This window comes from Vigna unguiculata, chromosome 4, assembly GCF_004118075.2.
Source record: "Vigna unguiculata cultivar IT97K-499-35 chromosome 4, ASM411807v1, whole genome shotgun sequence".
NCBI lineage: Eukaryota > Viridiplantae > Streptophyta > Magnoliopsida > Fabales > Fabaceae > Vigna > Vigna unguiculata.
Genome location: NC_040282.1, coordinates 4106167 through 4126970, shown reverse-complemented (window position 1 = coordinate 4126970; position 20804 = coordinate 4106167). Strand labels below are relative to the sequence as shown.

At 31.1% G+C, this 20804-nt stretch overlaps 2 protein-coding genes, 1 long non-coding RNA gene and 10 other non-coding genes across 13 annotated transcripts; 9 read left to right on the top strand and 4 right to left on the bottom strand.

Annotated features, from left to right (window-relative positions):
• The first annotated feature begins 800 nt into the window (after positions 1-800).
• On the top strand, positions 801-2447 carry LOC114181027. The gene is made up of 2 exons (XR_003603728.1): positions 801-921; positions 1701-2447. It is a non-coding gene; the product is annotated as an uncharacterized LOC114181027 (long non-coding RNA).
• Positions 984-1065, top strand: LOC114182813. The gene has a single exon (XR_003604248.1). It is a non-coding gene; the product is annotated as a small nucleolar RNA Z199 (small nucleolar RNA).
• On the top strand, positions 1174-1248 carry LOC114182819. The gene has a single exon (XR_003604254.1). It is a non-coding gene; the product is annotated as a small nucleolar RNA SNORD18 (small nucleolar RNA).
• Positions 1505-1597, top strand: LOC114182820. The gene has a single exon (XR_003604255.1). It is a non-coding gene; the product is annotated as a small nucleolar RNA R64/Z200 family (small nucleolar RNA).
• Positions 1997-2111, top strand: LOC114182816. Its single transcript, XR_003604251.1, has one exon. It is a non-coding gene; the product is annotated as a small nucleolar RNA Z278 (small nucleolar RNA).
• On the top strand, positions 2198-2312 carry LOC114182817. The gene has a single exon (XR_003604252.1). It is a non-coding gene; the product is annotated as a small nucleolar RNA Z278 (small nucleolar RNA).
• On the top strand, positions 2341-2445 carry LOC114182831. The gene has a single exon (XR_003604266.1). It is a non-coding gene; the product is annotated as a small nucleolar RNA snoR97 (small nucleolar RNA).
• Positions 2448-5664: 3217 nt separating the features above from the next.
• On the bottom strand, positions 5665-5757 carry LOC114182821. The gene has a single exon (XR_003604256.1). It is a non-coding gene; the product is annotated as a small nucleolar RNA R64/Z200 family (small nucleolar RNA).
• A 61-nt stretch (positions 5758-5818) lies between these two features.
• LOC114182818 lies at positions 5819-5901 on the bottom strand. The gene has a single exon (XR_003604253.1). It is a non-coding gene; the product is annotated as a small nucleolar RNA U54 (small nucleolar RNA).
• Positions 5902-5977: 76 nt separating this feature from the next.
• Positions 5978-6052, bottom strand: LOC114182796. Its single transcript, XR_003604232.1, has one exon. It is a non-coding gene; the product is annotated as a small nucleolar RNA SNORD18 (small nucleolar RNA).
• A 107-nt stretch (positions 6053-6159) lies between these two features.
• On the bottom strand, positions 6160-6241 carry LOC114182814. The gene has a single exon (XR_003604249.1). It is a non-coding gene; the product is annotated as a small nucleolar RNA Z199 (small nucleolar RNA).
• Positions 6242-12863: 6622 nt separating this feature from the next.
• On the top strand, positions 12864-15952 carry LOC114180250 (probable prolyl 4-hydroxylase 7). The gene is made up of 8 exons (XM_028066537.1): positions 12864-13198; positions 13321-13407; positions 13488-13545; positions 14013-14117; positions 14744-14801; positions 14884-15059; positions 15164-15224; positions 15497-15952. Exons 1-8 carry the CDS (start codon positions 13095-13097, stop codon positions 15808-15810), a joined length of 963 nt encoding a protein of 320 aa, XP_027922338.1. The 5' UTR covers positions 12864-13094; the 3' UTR covers positions 15811-15952.
• A 1564-nt stretch (positions 15953-17516) lies between these two features.
• LOC114182571 (transcription factor MYB35) lies at positions 17517-19754 on the top strand. The gene is made up of 3 exons (XM_028069461.1): positions 17517-18107; positions 18202-18331; positions 18947-19754. The coding sequence occupies exons 1-3, from the start codon at positions 17975-17977 to the stop codon at positions 19671-19673; spliced, it is 990 nt and encodes a 329-aa protein (XP_027925262.1). The 5' UTR covers positions 17517-17974; the 3' UTR covers positions 19674-19754.
• Positions 19755-20804: the final 1050 nt, after the last annotated feature.

Sequence of the window (20804 nt, the reverse complement as noted above, 5' to 3'; positions counted from 1 at the left end):
AAAGTAAAAATTTATTTAAAAAAATTGACAAATTTCGAAACCTCATTAAGAAAACTAGGGTAAACACAGACGCTATCATGCATGTATGTACGCATTTTTTGAATTATATTTATAATTGATGATATTGTAATGTTATAATGAACAAAATAAAAGTATTTTTATAAAAATTAAAGTGAAATGTATGGAGAAAATATGAGAAAGATGAATAGTAGGAGAAAAAAGAATAAGGAGATAAGTAAATAGTTTTATAAAAACTTGGAAAATTAACCGTTAATTTTTAAAAATTTAATAAATAATTAAATTGTAAATGGTAAAGTTGGAATTATGAGATATGGACACAGAAGAGAGAATCCCCTTTATATATAGTTATACATTATCAAAATTTGAAATCTGATAAATATTGTTAACGGATTTCAAAAAATATATATACTAGATTGCAAAATCTAATAAATATATATAGTTTTATTTTTAAATAATATATGAAGAAATATATATATATATATATATATATATATATATATATATATATTTCCTGTATGTATATTTTGAAATGCGTCAAGTATATTTATTAGATTTTGAGATCTGACAGGATTTTGAAATTTTGTGAGACGGAATTAGTCAAAAAGCCAAGGATTTAAGACTTTTTGAAAAAAAATTGGGAGCGGAGAAAACAAGTTGGAGGTGCATAGAGAAAAGCCCGAACAAATAAGTAAAGAAAAGGCCCAAATTATACTGGCCCATTCCGCAGCTCTCTTTCAATTTTAGGGTTTTTCTTTCTCGATGCTTCACCGTTCATCAAATGTCCTTACTTATAATTACGCAAAGCAAGTATTTCGTTCACAGTGTCTCACTTTTGTGTCTCTCTTCCTTCTACTAGGGTTTTAGGTCGATCAGAGGATTGAATCGTTCTCTTTTAATTAGGTTTGTTCTTTGTCACCAATTTTTGGATTATTGTTTTCCCTTATCACTATTTTCTTCTCAATGAGTCATGTGATGAGAATAAAAAACTGCAACAATATGATTGGATTAATTCCATGATTCCTTGTATTTAAGTCTCTGATGATTGATTCTCTCCTTCTCTGCCTCCAGTGTTTGAAATCGTTTTCTTTTTCTGTTTTTGTTTTTTAATTTTGCATTTCCCCTTATGTTTATTCTATAAGATCAGTACGCAAAGAGATATGATGATTTTTACATTGGTCCGTGTTTCTGAATCACCGTGACCGACAAATCTTACCAATTTCTGATCTCCAATAATAGCGATAACTTTAATTTTAGTTGTATTCGTTTCTGTAATTGTTTTCATGCCTGTATTGTGTTCTGTTTTAGGTCAGTGATATTCTGCTTTATATGCAGTATAAGCTATTCTGATTTATTATGCTAGTTGATATTTATTTGTAGATGAGAGCCAATTATATGTTATTTTCTTCACTGTTTTAATTGTTAATCACGTAGTTTGAACTGAAGTAAAACCTTTTTATATTGAAGTTTTTGTTCTGTATATTTTATTCTGCTGTGATGATTTTCGAATAAAATTCACATGTCAGACTTCAGAGATTTTAAAATCGATGAGAATGACAATTCTTCCCCTGAGCGGATTATGTGACATTGTTTGCATTATATGCATATCTTTGTGTGTTGGATAATCATTAGTTATTATTCTAGTTTTCATGATTGAGTTGTTCTCTACAATTTAATTTTAGTTGGCGGGAGATTTCTGCTCTGGAGTCTCATACTATTTTGAGGGCAAACAAATTGTGTTTGCATGTTCTCAAGTAACCGTCATAAAACAATTCTCCGGCGTGACGGAGCCACCTTTAGGGGTGGCATCTCCGCTAGAGCGGTCTCATATTCCATTGCCTTGTGGAGTGGCGTCGCTGCTTTTACCATTTGGGACTGGCCATGAGACAAACATTCCTTCTCTTTTGTTGTGCTTTAGTGTTCGTTTATTTTTCTTTATGTATTTATTTTCATTGATTATATTTCAATTATTGAAATTGCTGATGATGATTTAATCCAATTTTATGAGGTGCTGTGGATCCAAGACCCTGTTTTCAGGGAGAACCTACTTGGTGAAGCCTCATTCATATGATATCCTAGGATTTTACTGAAGCATTTTACTTTGAGAATATTTCTATATTTGAATGATCTATTTAATTTTCTTGTTTCTTATAATTTATTGTAAAACTTGACTATTTTAACCAATGATTTTCCTATCCAAATTGCTAGAGGTTGTAGTTGATCCAATATCCTGTTCGGGGAGAACCTACTCGGTGTTACCACATTTCCTATGACAACAATTTTCTGTTAGTTGTGTATATTGAGTTTTAACTATACCCTGGGTTTATTTAGTTGATTCTGGGTCTGAAAAGCTCATAGATTGAGTGTTGTCATCAGCTTCATCTCTTGTAACTTACGAGATAGGAGTTAAATAACAGCACTACATTTTTGGCCCATATTTTATATTTCTTATGTGTTGTTTTTACAAACCAAATTGGATATATCAAGTTTTAAACATTCGTGACACCATCTCATTTTCCAGTTTTTGAATTTTTTTTCTATTTTTTTTAATTTTGAATTTACTATTTTCTTTTTATGTTTATTCGATAAGATCAGCAAGCGAAGAAATATGATGATTTTTACATTGGTCCGTGTTTCTGAATCTCCAATCATAGGTAGAACTATTTTTTGTTGGATTCTTTTCTTCAATTGTTTTCTTGCGAGTATTGTGATTTATTTTGGCACGGTGATTTTCTGCTTTATGTGCAGTATGATTCCGATTTATTATGTGAGCCATTTCAATAGCAATTCCTTATGGAGCGATAAAAACAACTACTTCACGAACACAAACGGAGGAATGGAGAATTTGGAAAAAACTGCCTTTAATATCAAATTTTGGACCGAATGGACAATTGTGTTAATGGAGGGGAGACCGAAATAAACGTGATAATGAGAAAATGAAATCTATACTACATACATATTAAATATAAAATATGCTTCCAACATTTATAACATTAAAAATGAAATTTCAGAAATTCTTAAATTATCTTTAATTAGAAAAATAAAAAAAAATTCAATGTGAGGATTGTATATTTTGTCAAATAAAAACCTCAATATAGGACATTCTTTCAATCATTGCTAATCATCTACCCCATCTCTACCATGCCTCATTTTTTTTAAACAATTCCCTATCGTGAGATTTACCCAATTTCGTATTCATAACATAAAGAACAAAATCTTTTTTTAATCCCTATAACATAATCATTATTGATTTAATCCTTAAATTTATTTTTTTATTAATGGTAATGGATTCGCACAGTCTATTTTCATTTTTTTTTATTCAGAGTTTAGTATGTCCCCGTTTAATGATCGTGCTTCAAACTTAATGCCAATCCCTAAATGTGACACCGTCACGTCGGAAAATTGTTTTATTACGGTTACTTGAGAATATGCAAACACAATTTGTTCGCCCTCAAATGTATATTCAAAATCAAAAACCAAAAAACATAAATACAGGGAATTAATCTATTCATACTCAAAGAACAAACCTAATTAGAAAGGAACAGTAGAGAGTGCATCTGTAAGTATACTATCCTTCCTTGGCATGTATTCTATAGTAAAATCATAATCAAGTAGTTTATGAAGCCATTTGGCTGCTTTGGAGTTTGTAATCTTTCTTCCATTAAAGTTCTCAAGTTTTTCTGATCAATTTTAAGCATGAATTTATGATCAAGAAGATAAAATCTGAATTTTGCCACTACTTCTGTTAAGGGCATATAATACTCGCACATAACTTGATTGCTTTTGCACGACAGATGATATTTTTTTGCAATTGGGTGCTTGTTTTGAGTCCTCCCGTACCCATTTCAGAAGCATCAATTTCTAATTTAAAGAGTAGTGAAAATATTGGTAAAGCCAAAAGAGGACCTTGTGTTAAGGCTGTTTTCAGAGTAGCAAAAGCTTTATCCGATGTCAATCCTAGAAAGCCTTTTAATTGTTTAAGACTTTTACGTAAGGGCCAAGCCAAGACAACTTGAATCTTGCACTCGTCCGTATTCCTGATGTCGAGACTGTGTCCCAAATATTCCATTTGCTATTTGCCAAATATAACAGTTGTAGTACATATTTCAAATGCTTTAAATGGGTGCACAATGTGGGACTATAAACCAAGATTTCATCTAAAAAATCTAAAAAAAACCAAGATTTCATGTTATTTATGAGAGCTTAAAATGTTGTTGGTGCGTTGGTTAGCCGAAATGACATCACCTTCTATTCATATAAGCCTTTGTGTTCTAAAAGCAATGCTATACATGTCCTCCTCATACACTAGAATTTGGTGATAATTGTATTTAAAGCGCTGTAATGAGTACAAGCTCTTCATGTGCCATCTTTCTAGTGGTAGCTAGTGTCTGATTTCGCGTGTTAGACCCATAAGCTTATGTTTGTCAGCAAGCTTTTCTTCTATCTGTTTGGCCAATGACACAAATCTCATCAAGGTTTTTGGATCTTAGACCATTACATCTTGGAGCCTCTACTATCCCTCAAAAACGTTTGGTTGGGGCCGTGATCTTTAACATAATTTGCATTGATCTTTCTTGTGAAAATTTTAAAACTACACGAGGACATTTGTAAGATGAAAGGTTCAATTAAACTTCCAACATGAACACAGGCAAGTAATTGTTTTGACATAATGATAAAATTTACGGTTTAACAAGTACCTTAAACTATTATATTTTATGGTCTAAACAGTATGTGAACGAGAAACTCATTGTTTAGTTTATTATGTTTCATTCAGTCAACTCGTTAATCTTACATCATTTTTGACCTGTAACATAATAAATCTAACATGAAAACAAACTTTGGAATGAAATAAACGATTACAAAAATTATCGTTTCAAAACAGTTATATATTTTGGTTCAATTAATTAAATTATTGATTTTAGTTTTGCGCCTTTGTTTTTGACGATTATATTCATAGCACAAAACTCCTAGCCAAAATTTTATAAATTAAAGTATTGAAAATTAATATATATTATGATAATTCGAAATAACAAAGAAAAACCTCACCATATATTCAGAAATTCTGATCCGAGAATTTTACACATAACATTTTGCTATTCCTTACAAAGCTTAAAAAATAAGCCGAAATTCAAATACAACTAAACAAAATATATAACCATCACTAAGATGATGCTCCTCCAGTGTACAAAATGCATTTACATATACAAAACATAATTTCCGTCCTAACCCTTTCTCACTGAATCCCATCTTTTACGAAATTCCATGCCATCCAGCCGAAAAGAAAATTCTACCAAGCAATACACAAAATATGAACAAAATAAACTAAAAGGAATGTTTTTCTCATGGCCAGTCCCAAATGGTAAAGGCAGCGACGCCGCTCCACAAGGCAATGGAATATGAGAACACTCTAGCGGAGATGCCACCTATGAGGGCGGCTCCGTCACGCCGGAGAATCGTTTTATGACGGTTACTTGAGAACATGCAAACACAATTTGTTTGCCCTCAAAATAGTATGAGACTCCAGAGTAGAAATCTCCCGCCAATGAAAATTATTTTGCTCAACACAACTCAATCATTAGAAATAGAATAATAACTACTGATTATACAACAAACAGTGAAATTCATATGATGCAAACAATATCAAGTAATCCGCTCAGCAGAAGAATTGTCATTCTCATCGATTTTAAAATCTCTGAAGTCTGACATGTGAATTTTATTCTTAAATCGTCATAGCAGAACAAGATATACAGAAAACAGTCACTAAAACAAATAAAAACACTTCGAAAAATAACAAATTATTGGCTCTCATCTACAAATAAATATCCGCTCACATGATAAATCAGAATAGCGTATACTGCATATAAAGCAGAATATCACTGAGCCAAAATAGAACACAATACATGCATGAAAAAAATTACAGAAACAAATACAGCTAAAATAAAAGTTACAACTACAATTGGAGATCAGAAATTGGTAAGATTTGTCGGTCACGGTGATTCAGAAACACGGACCAATGTTAAAATCATCATATCTCTTTGCTTATTGATCTTATCGAATAAACATAAAAAGGAGAATTGTAAATTCAAAATCAAAAAAACTGAAAACAAAAATCAAGCACCAGAAAAAGAGATGAAGAGAATCAATCATCAGAGACTTAAATACAAGGAATCATGGAACGAATCCAATCATATTGTTGCAGTTTTTTTTTCTCATCCCGTGATTTAAAAGGAAAAAAAAAAAGCAAAAAGTTGAAAAACAACAATTGTCCTAAAACCCTAAAATTAGAGATGAAGAATAAACCTAGTAAAATAGGTCGGTTTGATCATCAGAGAGACCTGTAACCTTAGCAGATGGAAGAGGCACGGTTGTGAGAGACTGAGAGTGAAACACTTGCTTTGCGTATTTATAAGCAAGGACATTTGAACGGTGAAGCATCTAGAAAGAGAAACCCTAAAATTGAAAGATAGATGCGGAATGGGCCGGGTCCTCATAATTTGGGCCTTTTCTTTCTGTCTTTAAGTGTTTTGAGAAAATTGTCGATTTCAGTGCACAAAAATAAAATGAGTAACTAGTACTTACTCATTTTGACTTTTGTGAAATATTTTTTATTTTCATATTTTTTTAATTCTAGAATCACTGATATTTTTTTCCTTATCATCCACTTTAGGTAAATAAATAATATTGCTTTAGGAATTCAAGTTAGATATTCAGGTGTTAATATGGCAGCATAAACACTAATAATTGATATTTTAAACATTTTTAAAAATTCTCACGTAATAAATGACAAAATAATTTTATTTTTCATGAACAAATGTTAAAGAAAACATTTACAAATACTAATATATAAATTATGTAATTTTATGTAATTAAAGAGTGTTAAGTGTATGCGCGTCATTTTTCAACCCGACTTTAAAGACGTGTATTTGACATTATTGTCAAACATTAAATATATATTAAACCTTTTTATTGTCCATATGCAAAATGACCAAACACGTAATAAAATGAATTTAATGCGTTAATTATAAAATAAAATTGTTTTAAGTGAAAAAATCAATTACTTAGTTTATAAAATTGTAATGGTTGTTTGTGTCTCCAAAATTAAAGAAAAAGGTAAAGATTGATTAACTTATATTAAACAGGCATCCAACATGAAAAGAAGACGTGAATAATAAGAAAATAACTTCGTTATAATATTTTAATTAAAAAATAGCTTAAAAAATAAATATGAATTAAAATATTAGAATTGGCATTAAACACTAATTTTTATCATACTCTTAATTTATTATTAATAGTAACAAATATTTTATTAATAGTCCACCTATCATGATTGGAAAGCTTATACTAATACCTTGCACTATTATGCTATTACCTTATTAGTATAGTCTTAGTCATCTTATCATCAATAATTTTATAAATATTTTCTATCTTTATATTATTATCATTTAAATTTTAGTATATAGTGATAGCAAATATGAATATGATGATAATTTTTTGAAATCAATATAATGAGATGGATATTACTTTGATTATTATAAGTTAATGCATGTTCAAAATTATTATGTTCTAATTTATTTAAGAAACTTTTAAAAAAATTCAATACAAACTTATTAAGATATCTACAATTTTTAAGAATGATTTATTTTTTAAGATCAATTTCACCGTGTCTAAAACCTTGCCTAGAAGCAACTTTATAATCATTTCCATGAATTGTTCCTTTGTTATTAAAATGCAATATAAAAAAAAAATTGAAAATAAACATAGGTTGATTATACTTACCCATCTATTACGCATATTTCATATTTTGTTGGCAATGTCACAAGTATATGTATGTCTTACATGTCTTAAACACCATTTTCTTGTCATTATAATTCATTGTAAAATATAAAACAATCTTTCATTAATTGTAATATAAAAATATGCACCAAAACCAAATATATTAAAATACAACTACCAAACCCAATGTTTACATAATTTTCCTCAATAAGAAAAAAATATTTTCATTGTCTAAAACTATCACCGTGATAATTTATTATTTTATTCTCTTTACATATTATATTTTGTAAAATAAACTATTTCATGTTATGATATTTTCTTATTGTAAGTTGCGACCATCTTTCTCGCAATAAAACCAACTTTAAATTATAATTTTCTATTCAAGTTTTAATTAATGTGTTATTAAAAGAAGTCAACGTTGTCTAGGAGCACAAATTCAAGAGCTGTTAAAGGATTGGCAGGGCCTAAATCAAAGTAAAAAAAATGAGATTTTTTATTTTTTTTATGTAAAATTATTTATTAAATTATCATAATTAATTTTATTTGAAATATTTTTTTAATAAACAATAAGGACTACTCCATTTAATCTTTCTTCTTAAATGTTTTTATTATCTTTAACTTTGATAAACTCCTCTCGGCCAAAGAAATTGATATTGGAATTGTTGTTAATATCATTTTATAAATTATATATGCATTTTAAAAATAATATGTCTTTTATATAATTAAGAATGTAAGCCCCAATTCAGTTTTGTGTTTAGGGCCTAACCTCTCGTGGGCCTAAGGCCAGCCCACTAAGGGACCCCCTATACCCCCTTTCAGCTCATTATGTGCCTTGTCTCCTTTACAGAAGCAGGTTCCCCTCCCTCAAACACTTTGTTCTTCAGCAAGGTTCCCTACTAGGGCACTCCATCCTCACGCCTGCGAGTTAGCAAAACTCTCTCTTTTTCCAGGTAAGTTGAGCTTTAGAGCTCCTGGTCCGTTCCTTCTCCTTTTTGCATTGTTTAAAACACGTGGGTCAAGTTGAGGTTAAGTCTCTTAACTTCGTTTTGTCCTCTTTTTCCACGTTTCAGCTCATTGCCATAGTTCCTGGAGCTGTGGTACTGCATAGTTAGGGTCTGGTTGCTTTTGGTGCTTGAAACAGAGGTAAGGGGAGCTAGGTCTTTAAGTTTAAAGTTATTGTGGCATGCTTATGTTCTGTTCCATGTTGTGGGTGCTTGAATGGTGTTGGAATCGTGTAAAAATGGTTGGCGTATATTCTGGATGTTGCTCTATGTCGTTTTTCTGCCTTGCATGTGTGAAACTGTGGGGGAGAACTGATATTCTCGCCCAGGCGAGCTCGTCTCGCCTAGGCGAGAATATCAGCAGCTCACTCAGGGTTCTGCCTCGAGCACTCGCCCAGGCGAGGGGCTGCGTTTTGAGCGACAAGACAGCTCGCCCAGGCGAGACAGCCTCGCCTAAGCGAGGGATCGTGAAACTCTCCAATGACCCACTGTTGTAGGCTCGCCTAAGCGAGAGCCCGTCGCCTGAGCGAGACAACTTCTCTCGTCTGGGCGACAACTCCTAGCTTGAGCGAGGCTGCTGCAGCGGGTGGTTTCAATTCTGTTTTTCTCTTTGTTTGATGGGTGAATTGTGTGCTTTATTTATTTACCCATTTCCTTCAAAACCTAAAGCATGTGAATATATGTGGTTGTTTGAATCTTCTTAACTAAAAGTTGGTATGTTGGCATGAATAACACATGGATTTTGGTTGGTTGAGAACTGAATGTTTTGAGATAAAGATGGTGGATATGGTATGAAACATGAATTTGGTATGTGATAGGCGTAATTCCATGAGTCTCGTGGGGAGATCTCATGGTGGTGTGTAGTGTATATATTAAGATATGGATTCAAGTAAGGATCGCATCCCGAAGCTCTAAAGGGTCAGTGAGTCTCAAGTAGAGCAAACTGACCCAAGTGGTGAGAGTAGCGGGAGGCTCTAGTCTCTGGCAGGATAATTGCCTTAGACGCTTAAAGGCTAACCTCGTGTGTGGTAGGGTGAAAGCCATTGGCAATGGCTCTGCAGAGCAGTAGAGGCCACCACGAGTGCAAGCGTCCAGTGAATCCGATCTTAGTATGTGTATCCGGATAATTGAGTCATAGTGTCTTGTTTGTTTGTCATAACATGACTTTTGTGTCTCTGTTTTGTATGCTTGGGAATGTTCATGTACTTGTTCTTTTATACCATCATAAGTTTTAAATTACACTAGCTTACCCTTGAAATTTTTGTGTATGTTCCTGTTCTGCTTTCTCTTTTGCGATGATCACCATATGGTGGGAACAGATGGGAATGCTTCTAGAGGTAGGCCTAATGGTGGTAGCAGTGCAGCTTAATGGGCCCGTTGATGTGGCCTTCGAAAGAAATTCTATGGCCCTAGTGCCTTGTAATTCCATGCTCATATAACATTTCTTTTGCAAAACTGTTAAGCTTTAGAATTGATTTTGTTATGGCATGGTTATATGCCTAGGTTTCATTTTAAGCACTCCTATGGATGACTGTTAAAGTACTTTTCTTAACTCTGGTTTCTTCGGTCAGCTTTGCTCCTTAATATTATAACTTAATATTATAACTATGCGATGTTTTGTTTAGTAGATTAATCTATTTAAATGGGATGTCACAAAGAATGTCAATTAATTTATCATTTTTCAAACCTAAAATTTTGTTTAAGTTATTTAATTATGAAAAAAAATTAAATGCATAAATATACAATAAAGGTAAGTATTTTTTTTCCTAAACTTAAATAACTTTGAAGAGAGTCCTTCTTTATGATTTTTGTTACAGAAAAGGTAAGTTTTTTTTTTCCAAAACTTGAATTACTTTTTCTAAAAAAACTCAGCTTAGCTCCTTAGTTTTGAATGTAGAGTTTAAATCTGAATCTTATTTTCTTGTCACATTTTTTTGTTTTTTTATTGTCCGCAAAAAGACTAAACTAATATAATTAATAGCTATGTAGAAAAAATTCAGTTCATCATCAATATATATGCAAAAAAACTCTCAAAATCCCTAAATCAAAAAGTATAAAAAAAAAACTGAAAAAAATAAATGTATTTTTAATTCCAATATAAATCCAACAAGTAGAATAAAGGCAACATTCATACAAATAACGAATAGAAAGAAACACTACTGTAAATTCTTATATTACATGAAAATTTTCTTATAAATTTGTTAACAAATTTTGCAAGAAAAGATTTTTTTTCTACTATTTTTCTAGGAATTTTAAATGATAGGTAATTTCTTTGTAGGTAATCATTTCCTACAAAATTATAAAATTTGCAAGTATATTCTACAATATTTGTTGCAAACAGTGTTTTATACAAAATGTTTTGCAAGAAAATTGGTAGCAATTTGTTGAAAAAAAAAATTTCACAACAAAATTTGTAAGTATTTCCTACGAAAAGAAATTCAAAACAAAATTGGTAGGAAATACAAATTTTGTTAGTAGTGAAAAAACATATCAACTTGAGATAAGGGTGAAAATATTGGTATACAGTCAACATGAAATTCAAAGAATGTAAATTGACAAAATTCTAAAAACTTTTGTTTTATAAAATAGAAGAAGAACAAGGATATGTAAGTAAAATAAAAGTAATTAACCATTATTACTTTTTTTCGTAAAAAAAGTTAATTATTTACTAAAAAGATGTTTTAACTCATTAAATATCACTTCAGTACATGTAGAGGTTAATTGAAAGATACTAATAATAATTTAATTAAATTTTATTTTTAAACATAAACTTATAATTAATTTAATAGGTATATTAGTACTAAAAAAATATTTTTTAAAATTTATTTTTCTCAAACATAATTTTAATATTAATTTAATAAAGATATATTATAACTAAAAAGTTGTTTTGAAGCTTTTTTTTCTTTAAATTTTGTGACGTTTCCTTTAATTTTGTGTATTAAATTAAATGAGGCGTTACAAATTTTATCTTATAATTAATTTAATAAAAAAATATTAATACTAAAAAAATAAAAAAATGCTGAGGGTTTTTCTTTTGAAGTCTGAAACGAATGTTTTATCTACTTTATTCTTGAGTTGGCGATGCATACAATATATTTACATTTTATTATAAATAACAATAAATTTAATTAAACAAATGCACTCCTATATTCAAATGAATTAAAATACACAATATAAACATGAAATCTTAATTTCGTATTTCTTTTATCAAAATTTTGTTCCTCCGCAAACTATATTTCATCTTCTTAATTCTTTAATATTTTAATTTAATATTATCAACAATTTAGCTAATTTATTTATACATAGAGAGAGCAACACCACTTCTCTTTCTTCTCATCACACATTCGGCATGGGAGAAAGACGTAGTTGGACTCAAGTTTCTCCACTTCTCTGTTGACGTCTAAAACTGAACGTATTCAGAAATTGTTTCATTTTGTTTCAGAGAAAAAGAAAAAAAAAAAAAAACATGAATCAAGTCAAATTTCCAAGTTACAAAAAACAAGTTCTCTTACCGATAAAGTTTAACGTCACATGTTAATTTATTTTAGAGTTAAATATATTTTTATTAAATTTTGAAATCAGTTAATTTTAAAATTTAAAATTAATTTAGTCTTTCATATTTTGAATACGTGGATTTAGTCATTTATTTTATTAAATTTTGTTAGGTTTAATTGATGTTTCGTACGCATCTCAAGATTATATTTATGTTATTTATATTATTTAATACATTTTTGTTTTAATATTGAGTCAAATGCTATTATAAAATACGATTGAGATGTTATTTGATTAAAAAAACTAAATTCACGTATTTGAAAACATGAAAAACTAAATTGATCTAAAATTTCAAAATAGACTAATTTCAAAATTTTTTAAAAATTAAGAAAAAAAGATATTTAACACTTTATTTTAATCGAAGCATCATTTTATTAAAAAAATATATAATTAAATTAAATGTTTAGAATATAAAATAAAACCGCATTATATTAAAATAAATGAATTAATAACGTAGAATTTAACCTTACAAAAACACAGGGACCATGTTTTTTTCCGTGTTGATGCGGTAAACGAAGGTTCGAGAAGGTGGGTTTAAGCACACATTAGAAACAGACAGAGGAAGTAGAAAGCCAAATCAAAACCAGTGGGCGTTCGTTGAATCCTCATTGCTCCGAAAACGACAAACCGTGATTGAATAAACGCCCACATTACATCTTCACAAACTCTCTTTCACTTTCAACTCTTTTTTATTGCATTGCATAAATTTCAACACTCTTTTCAGATTGCCCACTGAAAAAGCCTTTCACCATGGTTTCTCTCCGTTTCGTGTCGCTCTTTCTCTGTTTCCTCTGTTTTGAGATCTCTGTTTCCGCCATTCGGTTACCTGGTGTGGACCAAGAAGCCAAGGCCACGTAATGATGATCATAATTTTATTTCTGAATGCCCTTCTGCCATTTGTGTATCTCTCTGCCCGTGGATGAGTTTAAAGTTTGACGTTTTTTTTTGTTTTGGTTTGTGGGTGTTCGTTTTTCAGCCATGGATCGGGGCTTGGGTTGAAAAAGGGAGGCTGTTCAGTGAAATTTGATCCCACACGGGTCACTCAGCTCTCGTGGAATCCCAGGTTTGACCTTTTCCTTTGTTAGACAAATGGGTCGATTTTGTTATCTTTTGTTGTTGATTTTTGTGAATTATGTCGTGCAGGGCTTTTCTGTACAAGGGGTTCTTAAAGGAGGAAGAATGCGATCATTTGATATCTCTGGTTAGATTTTGTTTTTGATCTTTAGTCCTTATACTTTTAAAACAATGACTGTGGATTTTGGTCTTGGTACTTTTTGTAATCGATGCATTTTGATCTTATTTTGTATAATTGTTGAATTCCGTTCATCTTTGTGAAAAATAAGATTGTAGGATCAAGAATGAAGCTCATCATTTATAACAAATACGAGGATTATGTTTGATTTTATGATCAATATATTAGAAAATCAAGGCTTTAGAAAAGGGTCTGCGACTGTGATCTAGGCTGCAACTTAATGATTTTTTGGGGTTTCTGTGACTGCAATGCTTTGTGGTTGCCGAGGCTGCATTTATCCGCAATTTATCGCAATATTAAGGGTTGTGACGAAATTGTGGCTACAATTTAAAACCTCTAGCATTGGGTTTATGTGAGATTTTTTTATGAGATTATATATCATATTAAGTTTTGTGTCTGAATTTTTGTGATATTAGGCCAAGGACAAGCTGGAGAAGTCTATGGTGGCGGATAATGAGTCTGGTAAAAGTATAATGAGTGAAGTCAGAACGAGTTCTGGAATGTTTCTGAACAAGGCACAGGTATGATGAATCAAAATGGTTTATTTTATGCTTATATGGAAACCTTCAAGGCTTTTTATTTGATTATGATTAACTATGTAGCTTATAGAGAAGTTAAATGTAAGTGTATGCAAAATGTGGATTGAATTATAATTACAATGAAGTGAAGATGTACTGAACCACAAGTTAACATGTGAATAAGGAGATGTTCATATGGTGGAGAATGTTCGCTCTTGCTCTTGCTAAATGCTAGAAATGGAATTTTATCACTTTCACAACCACATGTGACTTCTATGAAGCTTTTTCTTTAGGAAAGGAGGTGGTGAACATGCTCAATGTCTGTTTGCTTGTTTGAGATGATTATAATCTAGATAGACTTTGATATTATCTTGCATTTAAATGAATAATGTGCATCATGGAGGGCTGCCACTGTCAGTTCTACTGTGCTGTAATCAGAGGTTAATGGTTTACTCTTTCAGGGCATAAGAGTAACAAGTTAATAATTCTGTCTCATGACCAAATAATTCTGCCGCTCCACCAACAATTTTTTATCTCAATTTCATGAGCTGAAATTTATTTTAACAGAGCTTTGTGACAATTGCATTTACGTATTGATTTCCTCTTTTTTCTATATTTGATCTTTTAAGGATGAAACAGTTGCTGATATTGAATGCCGAATTTCTGCATGGACATTCCTTCCTGTAGGTTAGTAAACAATATCATTCTTTGATCCAGTTCAGTATTCACTTTTCTTTGCTTTAATTTAAACGTATGTTCATTGCATCAGAGAATGGTGAGTCAATGCAAGTACTGCATTATGAGCATGGTCAGAAGTATGAACCACACTTTGATTACTTCCATGACAAAGCTAATCAAATTATGGGTGGCCATAGGATTGCTACTGTATTGATGTATCTGTCTGATGTTGAGAAGGGTGGGGAAACAATTTTTCCCAATTCTGAGGTAAAGATTTTCTCATGGCTTTGATTCTCTGATGTTTCATTCGGAATCCCTTCCCTCTATAAAAAGAAAAATTGAAATCATGATCAATTCTTTTTCATTTTCAGGGAAAGTTGTCACAGCCAAAAGATGATACCTGGTCAGAATGTGCTCACAAAGGATATGCAGGTATATATATTTGGATGCCTTTACAAACTATTAGCAGTTTTTTTATGTTGAACTACATCAGAAAAACATTCCTGCAGGTCTCGAGTGTATAATATCATGTGGTGTACATAATTTCACATTCTCCTTCTTAGTACGATGATGTTGCAGGCACATCTGCAGAGACTAATAGTTTGACACACTAAGAATTCAATGGTTTTCAGTACTGAATGAACTTAACTGTTCTTATGCTTGATATTTCAATGGTTCTAACCTTTTTTTTTTGGTGTTTTCAGTAAAACCTCGTAAGGGTGATGCCTTGTTGTTCTTCAGTCTTCATCTTGATGCAACTACCGATGCCAATAGCTTGCATGGAAGCTGTCCAGTGATTGAGGGTGAAAAGTGGTCTGCAACCAAGTGGATTCACGTGAGTGACTTTGAAAAACCTGTGAGGTCACTTGAAGAGTATAGTGGAGAATGTGTTGATGAGAATGAGAATTGCACTAGGTGGGCTAAAATAGGTGAATGTGAGAAGAATCCACTTTATATGGTTGGAGGTGAAGGAGTCAGAGGAAAGTGCATGAAGAGTTGCAATGTCTGCTCTTCTTAAAGACTCTGTTACCTTTTCTTCTTTTGGACTTAAATGCATGTAGAAACATAATACATTGTGAAATATAATGTATATAACATTCATTTTGTTGTGAACTATAACCATCAACTCTGCCAGTACATTTCATACTGTTTTCTTAGAACACACAGGATTTAATTTTTAGCTATATTTTAATGGTCAAAGATAAAAACTTGATACACCATTCTCTGTTTTTATTGCCTGATATCGCTTTTCATGCATTTTGGATATAGGTTGTGTTTGAGTAGAACTTGATTATCATTTTGAGTTGTTTTATTAATCAAAGGTGAAATAAGATGAAGTTATATCATAAGATTTTTTTATAAACTATTATAGGAGTTAATTGAAATACTCTGAAAAGATAATTTGATTAAATTATGAACTATTTTTATGTACTCAATGATAATTTTACTGTTTCTGTTTGTTCTCACAGCAATTCCGTAAATATATTCTTGTTTGAAAGTATTCACAGTTTGTTGATTCTTTTACCATGAATGGAACAATATAAAGAATGGACTTTACTGAAGTGATGACAGTCTGTAAGAACTGAAATGATATTAGAAATGTTTTGCTGAAGAGAAGTAGGAGAAAATGAGGATATAGTGATGAATAAAAATAAGCTAACAATAGAGTGTAAAAGAAATAGACTAATATAATTCCTCGTAAGAAATTGAAATTATTTTTTTACGTGTAATTAAGTTTAAAGTTTATACATCAAATTTTATTTAACTTTTAATTTATTGAATTCTCAAATGTTTTAAGCCTTTGTTGTTTAATTTTTTTTATTAAATAATTTATGCGATTGTTATTTTTTAGAAAAACTAAAAGTTAAATATTAAAATTTAATTAAAAATGTAAAAATTTTAAGTATTTAATAAATTTTAAAAAATTAATTGAGATTCAATTAAAAATATACACATTTATCAAAAATTTAAAACTTGATTAAGTCTATTTCTTATCACAACTCTTCAACTTTTAGGGATTGTACATTATTTAAATAATTAATCGAATGTATAATTAATTGTTATTATTATTACAATCTATCATAATTATGCTTTCGATGTGTGTGTGTGTGTGTGTGTGTTGTTTTTGGTTCCTTAACTTTCAATCAATTTTATAATTAGTTCATTTCAAAACTTTGGACCAATTTAGTCCTTTATTTTACGAAATACGTAGATTTAGTCCTTTTAACCAAATTTTATTAGGTTTAGTTGATGTTTCGTATGTATTTCGTATTTGAGTTATTTATATTATTTGACACATTTTTGCTTTAATATTAAGTCAAATACTATTATGAAACGCGCTTGAAATGTTAAATAAACTTAACAAAATTTGATTAAAAAGACTAAATTCATGTAGTTCGAAAGATAAAAGACTAAATTGATTCAAAATTTTGAAGTAGACTAATTCCAAAAGTCACTTAAAGTTAAGGGAAAAAAAAATATTTAACCTTAATTTTTGAGTTGAACCGATGCAAAGATCCAATTTATTTTAGATTTTTTTTTTCACACAAATATCAGGAAGTGACACAAAATAAAATGGATTGGACAGCTTTGGTGAATAAAATTTACTATAAAACACAAATATATACCAAATACACGAGTAGTATGATTACATGATAGCTTTGTATCCAATGGTAGCTCACAGGTTCACCTGAACAGAACTTATGCAGAGTAGAATTTATTTTTCAGAATTTAGTGGTAATGCTTACACAGGCTTTCTGAGAACGAATCTATGTAGTAGTTATGTGTACTTTTTCTATATTGCTTTGTCTTAAGCAAAGATTTTGTACTGTTGATTAAGAATTTGGATTGCATTAGCAAATAAAATGAGTTTTAACCAAAGAGGTCATTCATTCAAATTGCACCTGAAATAGATATTGGTTTTGGAAATTGGGAAGGCATTTGCATTATGCTTCTGATGTCATACAAATGGTTTTGGTTTTTAATTTTTGTTTACAGAAAGATGAACATAATCATGCAATTGTTGTTATTAGGAGCCAAAATTTGCATGCTTTTCTTGCCTCTTCATATCTTAAACATTAGCCCCCTTTCACCACTTTAAAGTTACCCTTCAATGCATATTGCATCACCATTACATAATTCACTCTGCACTTCTTTTTCTTCTCTGTCTGTTTGCACAAAAAATGGGAAGGCCTCCTTGTTGTGACAAATCCAATGTGAAAAGGGGTCTTTGGACTCCTGAGGAAGATGCTAAAATACTTGCCTATGTAGCCAATCATGGAACTGGAAACTGGACATTGGTTCCAAAGAAAGCAGGTTTTTTCTTCAATCAACCCTTTTCTTTTTCCACACAAAGAGACATGACTTTGTTATGGTGCAACTTTACTCTCTTTTCTCCATTTCTTTGCAGGTCTGAATAGGTGTGGTAAGAGCTGCAGGCTAAGATGGACCAACTATCTCAGACCAGACCTCAAGCATGATAGTTTTACTCCCCAAGAAGAAGAGCTCATTATTAACCTTCATGGAGCCATAGGAAGCAGGTATATTCCACTCTATATATTTGCTAAAATGCTTCAATGGCTTCATTACATTGTATGAAACCAATATGAAAGGTGGCACAGATGTTATATATAAGGCTATAGAGATAAAAGTTAATTTATAGTATATAAATAGATACAATCTCATCTCACAAGCCAAACTCGTTTTGTAAGGTTGAATTAAGCTTAAAGTTTACTTATTGACATGCTATCAAAACCATAATTTAGAGTCTATTTTAGTGAAATTTGTTGTTTTTTTTTTATAAGATTTAATTTCTAAAATGATAACAGTTAATTCCAAGCTGTCTAATCACACTGTAGGGTGCAATGCAATTTACTAAATTCTGATTTTATGATACAGCTATTAGCCTCACAAAGTAAGCAAAATTAGCATGACAAAACTTAAAATGCAGTGGCTGGTATATGTTGCATGAGGAAAATATAAACTGTGTTGTTTTGGTTTATTGAGAGAATGAACTAACCATAAACTTTGACATGCATGACAAATGTGCTAACTATATAACCCCATTTATTTTTCACTTACCCTTTTTTTTTATTTAAAGGAAAAAAAAAATCTGATCTCCTTATTTGTGGCATCTAATCACATTTTCTTTTCAGATGGTCTTTGATTGCAAGAAGATTACCTGGGAGAACTGACAATGATGTGAAGAACTACTGGAACACAAAGCTAAGGAAGAAGCTTATGAAGATGGGAATTGATCCAGTGACTCATAAACCAGTATCACAAGTCCTCTCTGACTTGGGAAGCATCAGTGGCTTCCCAAACACCACCACCACCACCACTAACCCAATGGCTTATGTTAACAAGGACTTGATGATGAGCAACATGGCACCAACCAAAACTGAACCATCAGGTTCCAATAAGTCACTGGTGGAGAACACACAAGAGGGTCAGGTTCACTCATACCAAGTCCTCACCACAGAAAATGTCCAACCACATGTGTTCAGTGAAGCTGCATCCTCCACCTCATCCTCATCTTCCTCCAACCTCTCCCACTTAGGCTCACCACAGTCCTACTCCTGCCAAACCCCTCAGGCTCAAACTCTTGTTCCTCATTGTTCCTCCTTTGATTGGAGTGAGTTTCTTCACACTAGTGACTCATTTGTGTGGTCACTGAACCCCTCAAGTCTGGTGCAAACTGAAGCTGATCTTTTTTCCATCAATGCCAAAACCAGTGGCCATGACAAACAAGGAGTTGCATCAGTTGATGGTTGTTCTGGTGCAAGCATGGAATATCATTCATTTGTAGATGGTATTCTGGACAGGGATAATGAGTTAAGAGCAGCATTTCCTGAACTTTTGGATGCTTCTTTTGACTACTGAGTGTGTTTTTCTGCTTGTTGATGATTAGCAGCAGGGTTATTAAGCACACAACACTCTCACATCACTAGGATGTAGCAGAAAGTTAAACCATTCATTATGTTTTTCCAGTTGCAGATTTTGTTATGATTTACCATCTTGCAATGCCTCTTATACATGATTTAGTAGTGCTTGTTAATCTTTTACAATGTTTTTTTCTTTTAGTTTTTAACACTTTTTTAAATTTATGTGTATTTCGTTTAACAAAATAAACATGTACTGGATTTGATGTTAACGTGTAACTATATAATTAAGATTAATCCCTTCTAAGATTTTCAGTTGATATAGCTATGTCGATTTAGCATCAGGACCTCTATGGAAATTGTTAATGTGAATATTTTAATATAGGATAACGATATTTTAACTAATTTTTAATCCATCATTCTTTAATATGTACATCTATTTCGATCTATTTTACATAATTTATTATATACTAATGATGGGACAGTATGTGATATAATGATCTGCATAACCTGAAAAAAATAATTTATCATATTTTAATCTTTATCAACTGTTTTATTTTATTATTTTTTTCACTTCTTATATTTATTTAGTTTATTTTAATTGTACTATAAACTATATATTAATGGAATGCCAAAAAGAGAGAAAACATTAAAAATAGTGCTTTACAAGATAGGAAAGAATGACCTTGGAATTTTGCTAAAATCTTGAAGCAAAACCTCTGCTACCAATAATTATTCTAACTGTACAGATAAGAATTAAAATGCTAATAACATTAGACCCTAAAATGAAAAACCCGAGACCTAAAAATGAGCAAGAAATATCATCAGTGGTTCAATTATTGTGCAATCCCTAAAATGTAGCATCACCAAAAGCAGATAAGAACACTTAATAATAAGTTTTCAAATATAGCAACTAACCGAAACGAAGTAGCCAAAAATTGTGGGGATAAGAACTAAAAATAGAAGGCTAATTGCTATATTTGCATGAACAGACTAAACAAAAGAGATTATTATAGTCACCACTATCCAAATCCATATTGAGAGAGAGAAGAGAAGGACTATTTCACAGGAAGAGATCATAAGAAACACAAAGAGAAGACACACATTTCCATTGAAATTCAGAAAAAAAAAA

Coding starts and splice junctions, on each gene's coding strand:
- LOC114180250 (XM_028066537.1), top strand. CDS start 13,095: ATGGTTTCTCTCCGTTTCGTGTCGCTCTTTCTCTGTTTCCTCTGTTTT. Junction 13,199..13,320: donor GACCAAGAAGCCAAGGCCAC/GTAATGATGATC, acceptor TTCGTTTTTCAG/CCATGGATCGGGGCTTGGGT. Junction 13,408..13,487: donor CAGCTCTCGTGGAATCCCAG/GTTTGACCTTTT, acceptor TATGTCGTGCAG/GGCTTTTCTGTACAAGGGGT.
- LOC114182571 (XM_028069461.1), top strand. CDS start 17,975: ATGGGAAGGCCTCCTTGTTGTGACAAATCCAATGTGAAAAGGGGTCTT. Junction 18,108..18,201: donor ATTGGTTCCAAAGAAAGCAG/GTTTTTTCTTCA, acceptor ATTTCTTTGCAG/GTCTGAATAGGTGTGGTAAG. Junction 18,332..18,946: donor CATGGAGCCATAGGAAGCAG/GTATATTCCACT, acceptor TTTTCTTTTCAG/ATGGTCTTTGATTGCAAGAA.